This window comes from Carassius gibelio, chromosome A19 (assembly GCF_023724105.1).
Source record: "Carassius gibelio isolate Cgi1373 ecotype wild population from Czech Republic chromosome A19, carGib1.2-hapl.c, whole genome shotgun sequence".
Taxonomy (NCBI): domain Eukaryota; kingdom Metazoa; phylum Chordata; class Actinopteri; order Cypriniformes; family Cyprinidae; genus Carassius; species Carassius gibelio.
Window position 1 is genome coordinate 27,043,094 of NC_068389.1, and position 12,559 is coordinate 27,055,652.

General features: G+C 34.8%; 1 protein-coding gene across 3 annotated transcripts in view; it reads right to left on the minus strand.

The window, feature by feature from the left end:
- LOC127935381 (sorting nexin-13) overlaps nucleotides 1-11,689 on the minus strand; it is a 33,507-nt gene extending 21,818 nt beyond the window's left edge. For 2 of the 3 annotated variants that reach the window (XR_008148082.1, XR_008148081.1), the window contains exons 1-7: nucleotides 11,518-11,689; nucleotides 5,101-5,213; nucleotides 4,519-4,621; nucleotides 3,690-3,779; nucleotides 1,646-1,767; nucleotides 1,302-1,423; nucleotides 114-218 (exon numbers count right to left, since the gene is read on the minus strand). Coding sequence is in view for 1 of the 3 variants with exons in the window: in XM_052533184.1 (XP_052389144.1) it covers nucleotides 114-218; nucleotides 1,302-1,423; nucleotides 1,646-1,767; nucleotides 3,690-3,779; nucleotides 4,519-4,621; nucleotides 5,101-5,213; nucleotides 11,518-11,529 (667 nt within the window). In the remaining 2 variants the exon portion in view is untranslated. The remainder of the gene's footprint in view (nucleotides 1-113; nucleotides 219-1,301; nucleotides 1,424-1,645; nucleotides 1,768-3,689; nucleotides 3,780-4,518; nucleotides 4,622-5,100; nucleotides 5,214-11,517) is intronic. The other variant, XM_052533184.1, reaches the window with a different exon arrangement.
- Nucleotides 11,690-12,559: the final 870 nt, after the last annotated feature.

Below are 12,559 nucleotides of genomic sequence, written 5' to 3' on the forward strand. Positions count from 1 at the left end.
TTTGCTAGTCTTATAAGATCTGCCCAAGATAATTATTTCTATCGCACGCCTTGAATCACTGGGCTGGAGTCTCTGAACGGTCTATAGACACAAATCCTCTGTGTTTGTCTTACCTTCTTCATCCTTGCGTGACATGCAGACAACATCTCTACAGATCTTCCTCTCCATTTCCACCTCCGCCTCAAAAAACGAGTCCAACAACTCTTCCGAAGAGTCACCTGCCGCAAACACACAGACGGCGTCATGCACAAGCTCACACTATGAGTCAGTAAATCAAGTTCCCAATCAAGATGCTCAGGAACTGGCTTTAGGAAATCAACTTTTTTACTTGCTATGACAGTTTTAGACCTGATACTGAGATCTTTACACCACGTCCATTCAGCTGTGATGCAATACACGGCTCTAGGTTGCACTTCTCACTTCTAATCCAACTCTATTTTACAAGGTTAGTTAACCCAAAAATTTAAATATTAAAAATAGTATTATTATTATCATTCCTCAAAACATCTACTTCTGCATTTCGAAGAGGAAATCAAGTTATATGGGTTTGGAAAACCTGTAACACAGTAACACTTCACATTCTGGTTCATTTATTACCATTAGTTAACAATCGGTTAATGTGAACTAACAATAACTGAGATACAGTTATAGCAATATATATATTACTATTTATTTTATTTTTAGATTTTTTATCTTAATTTTAATAATTAAATTTCAAATGTAATAATAGATTTTATTTCAAAATAGTAATTGAATATTTTTTGTTTACCATTTGTTTATTTACTCTTAATATAGTCTAAAAAAATGTATTGCAGATTTAGTTTTAGTTATTTAAATTCACCAATATAAACTAAATGAAAGTGAGAAATGTTTCTTTGGCAACCAGCTTAAAAAAATAAATAATAATAAATAAATAAATAATAAAATATAATAATAATAATAATAATAATAATAAATATATAATAAAATATAATAATAATAATAATAAATAAATATATAATAAAATATAATAATAATTAAAATATATATATATTTGTAAGTTTTCAGTACTTAAAATAAATTATGTTAATATTATTTAATGAACTAACAATGAACAGTTGTATTTATTAACCAATGTAAATAAACATGAGTAAATAGTGTGTTATTTATAAATGCAGTATATGCATTGTTAAAGTTAATTCATGCATTGGCTACCATTAAATATGAAGTGTTACCAGTATTACAGAATAGCCTCTGATAATCTGTTTGCTTAGGTTTTGCAGACCGTGTGAACTGAGAGGAGAGGAGAGAATGATCATTACGTTGTTTCGGGTCTTCTCGATCATTTAGCCTCTCCTGAGCTTTCCTGAAAACACGCAGATGATTGGCGAAATCATCCACCAGTCTGGTGGTGAAATACGTCTGCCAGTCCACCTCTTTAGACCTGAGGAGTGGAAATATTGAGCGCTTAATAAATCACGGACTACACAGCATCCATTTCAACACTGTTTACCAGAGAAAATGTGTCAGAACATCTGAATGCAGTGTTTGGTTTGTGTTCAAGTGTTGCCTTATCCCTGAAAAAACCCCAGAGTTACTCACATGGGGACACAGAAGTGATTTTAAAGCAGATCTGAGGAAAAAAGGGTCGGATGGGGGGTCTTACCTGGTGGAGAACTCAACGAGGGCGTTCTGGACCGTCTGACGGATCTCCAAGAGGAACGCTTCATCCTCACTCAATGTGTAATACCAATACTGGATATAGTCCCTCAGGGCGAACTGGATGACCTGATGAACGACATGAGAAGAGGATCAGATGAGCGTTCCCTCAAACAAACAAATCCGTTTTATTCTGTTCTTCTGTTGTCATTTTTCAGAATTCTGTTAAACTAATTTGACATCTAATACAGTCTATTAAAAGTTTAACAAAAAATATATTCTAAGGGCACTAAGAAATAGGTCTGATTGTTTATCATATGCAGTCTGTATTTTTTTTCTGTATTACTGTATTTATGCATTTCTTTATTTTAATAATTTTATTTTGAATAATCAATTTTATTAATAATAATAATTATTATTATTATTATTAATAATAATAATAATTAAGGGTGCTCCGATCACGATCGGCCGATCATTAATGCGCATCTCATCAGTAAAGCCGGTTTTCTAATCAGCGGTTAATTCCATCAGGTGCGTGATTTCACATAGAGCAGCTGTTACTACACAGAGCCGTTGTTAACTGAGAAAATGCGCCAAAAAACGCTGAAAATGAAGTGGATTTGCGCATCTTCTCTATTAACAACGGCTCTGTGTAGTAACAGCTGCTCTATGTGAAATCAAGCACCTGATGGAATTAACCGCTGATTAGAAAACCGGCTTTACTGACGAGATGCGCATAACGATCGGCCGATCGTGATCGGAGCACCCCTAATAATAATAATAAACAGATATACTGTCTGCTGTGCAACTTTAATTTACTTCTGTCACAATTTCTTCAAATTAAACTGAACTTTTATTTTGACAGGTTGCTGTGAATGTGTGTATATATGATAGTAGTTTTCCACAAATTTAATGATAAAACACTCAAGAAGAATTTCAGAAATCCAGAAAAAACACACTGAATTTCCAAAAAAAATAAAAATAAAAAAATTATTTTGCCTTATTACTGTGAAAATAAATAAAGAAATAATAATGCATTATTTATTTGTTAAAGTTTAATTATTAAATTGCACGTCAATTAATTCAACTGTTAAGGGAATCTAGAAAAAATTAACAGAAATAAACTGAATTTGGGAAAGGGAAAAAAAATTGGATTTCATTAGGCCCCAACAAGGAAATGTATTTTTCTGTATCAGTTCAGTTTGGCACAGACACAGTGACCCATCACTTCTCCGCAAAGGACTCTGGGTAGACATTCCTGAGCAGATGTGAAGCTCAGCAGAACAGACCGAGAGCTGGAGCTGCTGACACTCTCTCATCATGACTGTCTGTAACTTAAAGCAATTTCCCCAAAACCGCAGACTTACATAGGATGAGTTACACAAAGATTTCGCTCATGAAGAGGTCTTATACTATAGGACAAGATGCAGTCATATCATGGAAAACTGGATACTTATTGTGTTTTTTCTCACATCTGCAAGTCTATCCAGTCTTACCTTTTTCAGTTACTGAAACTAAACCACAAAAAAGAAATACAAAATCAGGAACCACTTTTGAACGTCAGCTTTGTTTCAAAAACCCAAGACTGCTGCGTGACCTGCACGGGAGTCTTAAAAATCTCAGCTGCATTATTGTTAATATCGTTGGAAACCAGCTCTTTACATAAAGAATGAGTATGTCCAACTTCTGCAAACAAACACTGCACTTAATGTTATAGAAAAACAGCACTTTGTTTTCCAAATAAAAGCTAAAAGTGTAGCATTAAAAAAACTGACCCTAGCAGAATATATGCATTGTAAGCAGACTTAAAGCCGATTCAGTGAAGCATGTGAGACCACTGACTGAAAACCAGTGTCATGTGCTCATCTGCTTTATGAACAAAACAGTACAGCCTAAACTCTCAAATGTGCTGATGCAGCATCTGACGTGTGTTACGGGCGGAAACAAATGGCTTTTGTGAAGCGAAAGCTCGACAGTCTGGACAAACTCATCAGTTGAGAAACCACAGGTTCCTCAAGCTCTTTTATCCCGTTTGGTTATGAGGACAGTACCTGCTGCAGTGGCTCATCTATGATACTGGCTCCTGTCAAACGACGATCAATCTTTATGGGTTTGGACTCGGATTTCATCTCCTCCAAAACCTGACAAACAAACACAAGACATTAAAACTCACAAGCTGAACATGAAGACAACATGAAATAAAAATGAGCAATTTACTTTCTTAATAAATGTTAACAGATTTGTCATAAGTACACAGAAACTCCACAGAAGGTCTTCACAAAATATGAAGAAATTGTGACAGAAATATATTACTTATTCATGGTAGAATGTACTTCCCAAATTAATAATAACTACAAAAATAAAAAAACTTCCAAGGTTTTATATTATCAACAAACACTTTATTCCAAAATGTCCAATATAATAATATATATTTTTTTAATTAATTAAATTGTTAATTGTTTAATTGTTTTATGCCTTTATTTGATTACCAGCAATTTTTGAGAATTTCTGGGAGAATATTTATATATATATATATATATAGCAGAAATTAAAAAAATGCAAATGTACATATTTTTATTAATATAAATATTAAAAAAATATTAATTAGTAATTTTATAAATTAAATAATTAAATTATGATTAAACTATTTAATTACATTTAAATTAATAATTTAAAAAAGCTAGCTGTCATACTTTAACAATATTTTTTTACGTTTTTTATGTTAATAAGCTATTATTATTAAATTAAAATTTTCATTTATTATTTTTTTTTAAATTAAAACGTTGTAAGAAAAATCTTCGGGTCATACTTTACTGATTAAATGCATTATAAATGCTTTTGTGTGTTGTGGTGAATACGAGGGAAGACAAGTTTGCACACCTTCAGTATGGCCGTCTGTGTCGATGGCAGGTAGGAGTGTTCACACCTTTCCAAGTGTTTCTCTGAGTTTATCTTTCCAAATAAAAGAAGCACTACGAAACACCTAGAAAGACAGAAGAGCGAGATTGCAACATCACACTAGAGCATCAACAGGTGTTGAAGAAGTCAAAGGGATAGTTTGTGAAAACCAGTCTCCTCTTGGCTTATCTCAAAAACAATTATCTCTACAAATCCTCATTTTGTACTTCTAATTCGTGACCGGTGTTTTGTTTTAAATCTGGATATTTTTCTTACACAAACGCATTGATTCACTTCAGTACCCCTTTATTAATCCCCCGGAGCCATCTGTAGTATACTTTACGGTGGATGGATTTACTTTATTGTACTTCAAAATCTCAACAGCCATTCACTGCCATTATAAAGCTTGGAAGAACAAGGACGTTTTAATGTAACTCCAATTGTATTCGTCTGAAGGAAGCAGGTCTTATACACCTAGGATGGATTGAGGGTGAGTAAATCCATTTTTGGGTGAACTATCGGTTTAAAGCGCACTGAAATGAGACGTATTCGTGATCCACTTACCCGCCGATGAAACAGAGGATGTAGAAGGCCAGATAAAAAATGGCAAAAGGTCCAAATGTGATGAGGAAGAGGACGACTCCCAGACCCCCCCATCCCCAGACGGACAGACTGGCCTGAAACACACAGAGTTGATGACATTATCTCTTATCTTTGGCTCATGCTGAAGAGCATTGATTGATCTGAATGAAAGCAGCATGAATACAGTGCAACTGAACGTACTGTACAGAAGAAAACCATGACATGATCGCAGCTACTGAACAACTGGAAGTGAACATCATCAGGGTCTAAAGTGTTTAGTGGGTGAAGAGAAATTTATGCAAATGCAAATTATATATTATATCTCTACGAGTTTGCATGATCATTTCAGCAGCATCAACTTCTGCTTTCATGCACATATAGGTAAAAGACATTGAGCTTTTCTCTCTTTGTTTTGCAATGCCAGATATAATCAGTAAGGGTCAGACTATCACTCTTACATTGCAATTAAAGTAGTGAAATTACAGGCCATTTCTCCAAATCTTCATCATCATAAGAGAGAACCAGAGGAACTGAAAGCACAGTGCAGGCGCTCTCAGCAGACAGGTGAAGGATTTCAACACAATTGAAGGGAGGAAACAAATTAAGACGACACGGATGAGAGAAGTGAGTGTGACTGTGAATGAGTCCAATGGCCAGGTTTCCTGTTTTTGCCAGGAGAGGAAACCCGGTGACCCAATCTGTGCGCTTCCCTTCCTGAGCCGATCGCACACACACACACACACACACACACACACATCTCCTGGAGGGTCGGACCTGGAGTGTGTCCTGCTCCGCTTAAATAAACATCAGCCAAAAATATGATCAAAGGAACATGACTAAGAAAGAAAGAAGAGAGAAAAGAAAGTGCAAAGAGTAAGAGTAAAAGAAAGAAATGAAGATATTTTAGAGAACTTTTTAGTTCCATATGAACTCATCCCTTTCTGTGATGCGGAAAATGAGGAAGTGCAGAATTCTTTCCTAAAATTGGAAGGTCATGGAATTTGTCAAAGTCAAAAGTAGGTCAGTACACTGAAATAAAATCACAATATGGACGAGTGTCTGACTGTGAATGACAACAGAAAAAGACTATTTAAATATGATTCCTGCATTTCTCTGTGTGAATGCATCGAGTCAAAACTAGAAAAAAAAATTTACCAGAAAAATTAATACACAAAGAATTTCATAGGACCCTATTATTGTAAACAAATTAATAAATTAAGTAGTTTTTTATTAATTAAATTTCTTAGAAATATTTTTGATTAAATCATTAAATTGGAAACCTAAATGGAAATGGAAAACAAAGGATTAGGTAATAATAAAATGGCATTTGAGAAAAGAATAAAACATTTCATAGGGCCATAAAAATTTATTTTGTTAGCTTTTAAATATGCTGTTAAATTGTATAAATATAATCATCTCGATTAATTAGACATGCTTTTTGATAGGGATGCACTATAATATCGGCACAACATCGGTATCGGCCGATAAAAGCTTAAAATGACCATCATCGGTATCGGCCGATATGAATATTTCTGCCGATGAGCCAAACCGATATTCTCCAAGTGAAATAATTGACCTGATTTTCAGATGTGAATGTCTGTCTACATTTGTAAAATAATACATTTATGGTAGAATCAGTACAGAAGAGATACATGGATTTCTCTTCAGTAAAATTAAAGTTTAAATATATCAGGGGAAAATGTTTATATATATCGGTATCGGTATCGGCATCGGCCAAAATTATTTTGAAAATATCGGCATATCGAATATCGGCCAAAATCCAATATTGTGCATCCCTACATAGGACCCTATTATTGTAAACAAATTAATGAATTAAGTAGTTTTTTATTAATTAAATTTCTTAGAAATATGTTTGATTAAATCATTAAATTGGAAACCTAAATGGAAATGGAAAACAAAGAATTAGGTAATAATAAAATGGAATTTGAGAAAATAATAAAACGCTTTTATTCTTTTTTTAAATTTCATAGGGCCATAAAAAATGTATTTTGTTAGCTTTTAAATATGCTGTTAAATTGTATAAATATAATAATCTCGATTAATTAGACATGCTTTTTGAATAATAACATTTAATTTAACAATTCAAATGGAATCCAGAAAAATTCAAACAGAAAAAAAAACATTTGGAAAAAAATAAAACATTTCAATAGAGCCCTATAAACATCACATAAAAGATGAATGGATGGTTTCTTCACATGTCAATCAGGTGGAGTCTTCCTGTCAAAGTGTGCAGACCAGAGTAAGCCTCAATGTTAAAAGTCTGGCTGCACAAGAGCTTTAGACCAGATTCTAGCACTGAGTTAACCTTGTGATTCATTTCAGGAACACAAACCCTTGTTCTGACCCGCTGACCTCTGTCACCTGTTGAGTCCTCTCTCTGCCCACAGCAGAGCATTCATGACGACTTCTGCTGACATACTGTGCATCTGCCATAGCTTTCTGGAGACTGTTTTAGCCACACAATGCATGGATGTGTCATAAGAGGAGCGAACAAACAGGCTTTGAGTGGAGCGTCACAGGACTGCGAAGCAGCAGTGGCCAAACTATTCTGACACATCAGCAAACAACACAACACTATTACAGCTAAACAAGTATATTTTCTTTCTGCGTGTTCTGGATGAACATACAGCCCTCCCAAAAAATGCAAAGATTTTAAGACTCAACTTACAAGAGTCCTCTGACTCAGTGCAAGTCTGTGGGATTTTATCACCTGTTTTAACAACTACACCAATCCAACAAAAACTAGGCTAAGAAAGTCTAGGTCATTAAAAAAGTCTAATGCACTAGTTAATATAAGCAGCTTATGCTTTGTGTTCATTAGATAAAGGGTTTTGCACAAATGCACATCCAATCTAAGTGTTTGCAAAATATCCTTGACTGCGATAAGCTTTCCATGTGCTCTGAAAAAAACATGTTTCAGCCCTAATCGCCACCAGAATAAGATAAAGCAGATTAGAGCCCACGGTGGACTAGAAAACTAAAGCTGCTCTCTTTGTCATCAAACACACAATAATCCAACAGCTGTTTTACCTTCGTCATGTTTCCACATCGGAGCACATCACATCATTTCCATCCAAACCTTTCGAGGACAGACGCAAGGGGACCTGATTAACCAATTACTCATTCATTTCTCAGCAGAAAGATGTAAAGCTGTCGAGTTAAAAGACCTCTTTACAGCGATGATCTCATTCTGTCCTGCTGTGTCCTCACAAGACGGGTCAGCGAAGACTTTAGTCAGGTTAAGATTATTATCCAGCGAATGTCATTCAATCACCTGCTGCAAACAAGCTCCACTTTCTTAAACGGTGAAATTCATTAACACTGCGCTGCATGGAAGCACTATAGGTCTACATATCCTGAGATAAGGACATTATACACAGTCTGATAAAGTGGGACGGTGAATGATCATAGTAAGTGCTGAGAAGTTCCCGAAGGTTTCTTGCACCAAACTCATCAGGCTTCACCATTACTTCAGGCTGGTCACCGAGGTCTATTTTAAGAGAGCTGTAAATACCCTAGGCTCGAGTACCGCTGTCCTGAGACCAAACACTGTGTGTAATCCAGATATAAACCTTGGCACTTACAGAGAAAGGAGTAAAAGATCTCTGTAAACCACATTGTGCTTACTGACACTTTTTTAAAGTAAAATAAAAGAATGTTTGCTATTAGTTGCTCATGCTATTGCTCTTCTTGTTTTTATCATTTAGACTTCAAAAAAAGTATTATACCTAATTATATAAAACAATAACAAAAATACATGAAAAATTTAAATACATTTTGTTACTTATGCACTTTAACATTTTAGCACCATTTCAATTTTTTTAAGTTTAAATCACTAAAAATAAAATAAAACAAGTAAAAAAAAAACAACCAATACAAATGACAAAACCAAAATGAAAATAAAAAACTAACTAAAATGAAAAATGTAAAATATAAAAATATTATAAATATTTCTTAAAAAAATAAAATAAACGAAAATATTTTACAACTATTTGTAAAAAAAATATATATATATTAAATGACAAAAAAAGACAACAAAATTGCTAAAACTTCTAAAATAAAATATATATGCAAAATACAAAATACAAATATATTTATAATATAAAATATTCATATAACAGATACTAAAATAACACTGGAGTTATACCAATCTACCAAAGTTAATTTATTATTAAATAAGATGAAATATATAAACTAAATACAAATTTATATTGGTCAAATTTGAAACATCTATATATCAAACTTGAATGCTTTGTAAATATATAAAACAACAACAACAAACACTTCCTGCTTTTGTGAATTAACAGCCTGTCGGTAATAATACCAGCTAATTAACACCCCATCACCAGGAGCTTCCCAAAGCTTTGATAATGAGCAGATGATAAGATTTACAGGAGTAGATATCTGACGAATCTGATGGGCATAAACAGGGCACGCGCTGAGAGCATGTCGATCACTGCAGGACAGATTCAGCGCACAGGTGAACAGGTGGAAATACGAGCCTGACTCTCAAGTGCTGCCCATTTACAGCTGTGCATTACTCTGGTGACACACAACCCAGCGGTGTACCGTGCAAGTATGCATACTTCTTAATATTTACACATGGAGTGCTGAGGAAACAACAGAAGCAAACATGAAACGACCCTGTTGTGCATGACATTCCTCTAATTCTATCTGTTCTCATTAAGTGTAAATAAATGAAATTTGTTGTTTCTTACAAACACGCAGCTTTTGTCTTCACAGGATGTTAAATGATGGACTGGATTATTGTGATGTTTTTATCAGCTGTTTGAACTCTGATTCTGACGGCACCCATTCACTGCAGAGCAAGTGATGCAATGCTACATTTCTCCAAATCTGATGAAGAAAAACTCATCTGCATCTCGGATGGGCTGAGGGGGTAGTAAATCTTCAGCCAATTTTCATTTTGGGCTGAACTATTCCTTTAAATGTCACTTACAGACAAAACAGGAGTTTGCTTTAAAACTATAATTTGTGGCTGAAATGGCACATCCACAAACAAAATAAGTGTCACGCAGACCACACTGTTATCTCGCCATCAAAACCAACTATACCACAACATTTGCATTGGTTTAAAGATTGCTGAGAGACCAAACACGTTTGTCACTTTAAAACGGCATGCTCAGAAACTGAAATAACATTCACAAACAAGACCAGTCTCAAAGTCGGGTTTATCTTGACCAACTTTATCATCTCACTGGAATGGAAAGAATTCTGGCTTCTTCATCAAAAAAAAAAAAAAAATTATTTTGTCCAACAAAGTTTCTGCAAGTTTGTCTTACCCAGTAAACTATAAATGTGCACAGTTTAATTACAATATTTCACCTCACTGCTTGTTTTGAGACGACCTTTCTAATTCTGTAGAAAGTTAGTCATCCAAAATTTTCTATATCATTCAATAAATTATGTGGAAAATAGACCAATATTAAGTTATAAAGTTTCCGTGCATTTTTAAAAGAAAACACCTAACTGAATTCATTTTTATAAGAAAGATGTTGACATTTATTTGAATTTAAAAAATAAACTGTTTGTAAAACTAGCTTTTGGTGTAAAGTTTATAGACGATATAATACACTTTACAAAGGAATGTTTATTTGTTGTCTTTATGTTTGTAAATATCGTAAACTTATGACGACAGGTTAAAATAACATCACTTCTCGTCCTATTAACAAATTCATGACCTGAACCACAAAATCCACAGTTAAACAGGCGTTCTTACTTTGGTAAACGTTAGGTTTCTAAATTAATATAAACACATGATCAGATACTGAAATAATGTAGCAGCACACAAAACAAGTGTCTGTTATCAGGTATGTTATCATTAACAACGTTATGATCTGTACAGCATGTCTTTGCTTGTCCCATAAACTCAAAACTGTCATTTTACTTCATCATATGTGTCCTATTAGTGCAAAAACATGATGAGAATCTCGAATGAAACACAACCAGATACAAACATCAAACAGTAGCAAGTTTCACACACATACCACGACGCATCTGTCATTTTCCACCAGTTCTCAACATTAACAAGCTGAAGCACGCAGAAAACACACAGCTCTCTCTCTCTCTCACACACACACACACACACACACTTATGGAGTAAATACAGATGATGTTAGCTGAGCTAGCTGCAGACTTATTATCAGCGCTTAGAAACATTTAATCTCTTCAAATTATTGCGTGTAATCCCGCATATAAATGTGTGTGCGTTAATGTGTGTAACCGTGTGTGTACTTCAATGTGTGTGTACTTTATGTGTTTACCTGTTCAGGTAACACACGGCTAAGCTAGCAGCAGCTCGATACAGTGAAAACACAGCAAATCGGACTGAGCAGTGAGGGGAAAATCGTGGCTTACCTCTGCAAACATTATTTAAAATGTAAAACCGGTGGTCGTTTGGTTTATCCCCGCCACATTTTTAACGGTCTCCTTCCTTCTCGCGTTTCATAAACCGAGGCGCTTCGGGACTGCGCGCGCCCTGCCTGCAGCCGCCATGAGCGCGAGCCCGACAAGCCAAGAAGTCTCCGCGCGAAAGCTAGAGCGCACAGTCCAGCGCACTTCTGATGGGAGGTCACGTGATAATAAACGCGGGCTCCGATTGGTTCGAAGGATTCCATCACCCGGAAGATTACCTACGCGGCTATCTTTTATTGATTAATATAGCCTATATTAAACTTCTATGTATGAGTACATATTTTCTAATTAAGTGCCTCATTTTTAATTATATTATCAGCATTAGACGTGAGCCGTATTGTGTTCTATTTCGCATGCGCTGTTGCTCAACTATCCAATGGGCGGTGCTGTAGAGTGGGCATACTAGTCAAAAAGTTTACCTGTAGCGTTATCCGTGATTGGTCAGCGCCTGATGACACACCTATCCTACCCGTGACTCGTGCTGGATTATCTCTTTGGTACATTTAAATAGCACAAACCCTGTTTGGCATCGACGATCTAAAGATAGCAACGTGCCCCGGCTTGTGGAAAAATATTTCACAATCAAATTAGTTCACAAATCGTGCGTCATCTGAAGGCATTATGCTGGTCCAGCACTGATACAGCAGTTTTGATTACAGTGCTCTGAACATGTGACACAATAAAACATGTTCAAATGCACAGCTGGAATAAATTCATTTTTTTTCTTTTTTATTTATTATTTATACATTACATTTACATTTACATTTATTCATTTAGCAGACGCTTTTATCCAAAGCGACTTACAGATGAAGACAGTGGAAGCAATCAAAAACAACAACAAAAAGCAATGATATATAAGTGCTATAACAAGTCTCAGTAAGTTTAACACAGTACACGTAGCATGGGATTTTAAATAATATAATAAATAAAAAGAAAACATAGAATAAAAAATAAAAAAGAATAGAGCAAGCTAGTTAGAGGTCTT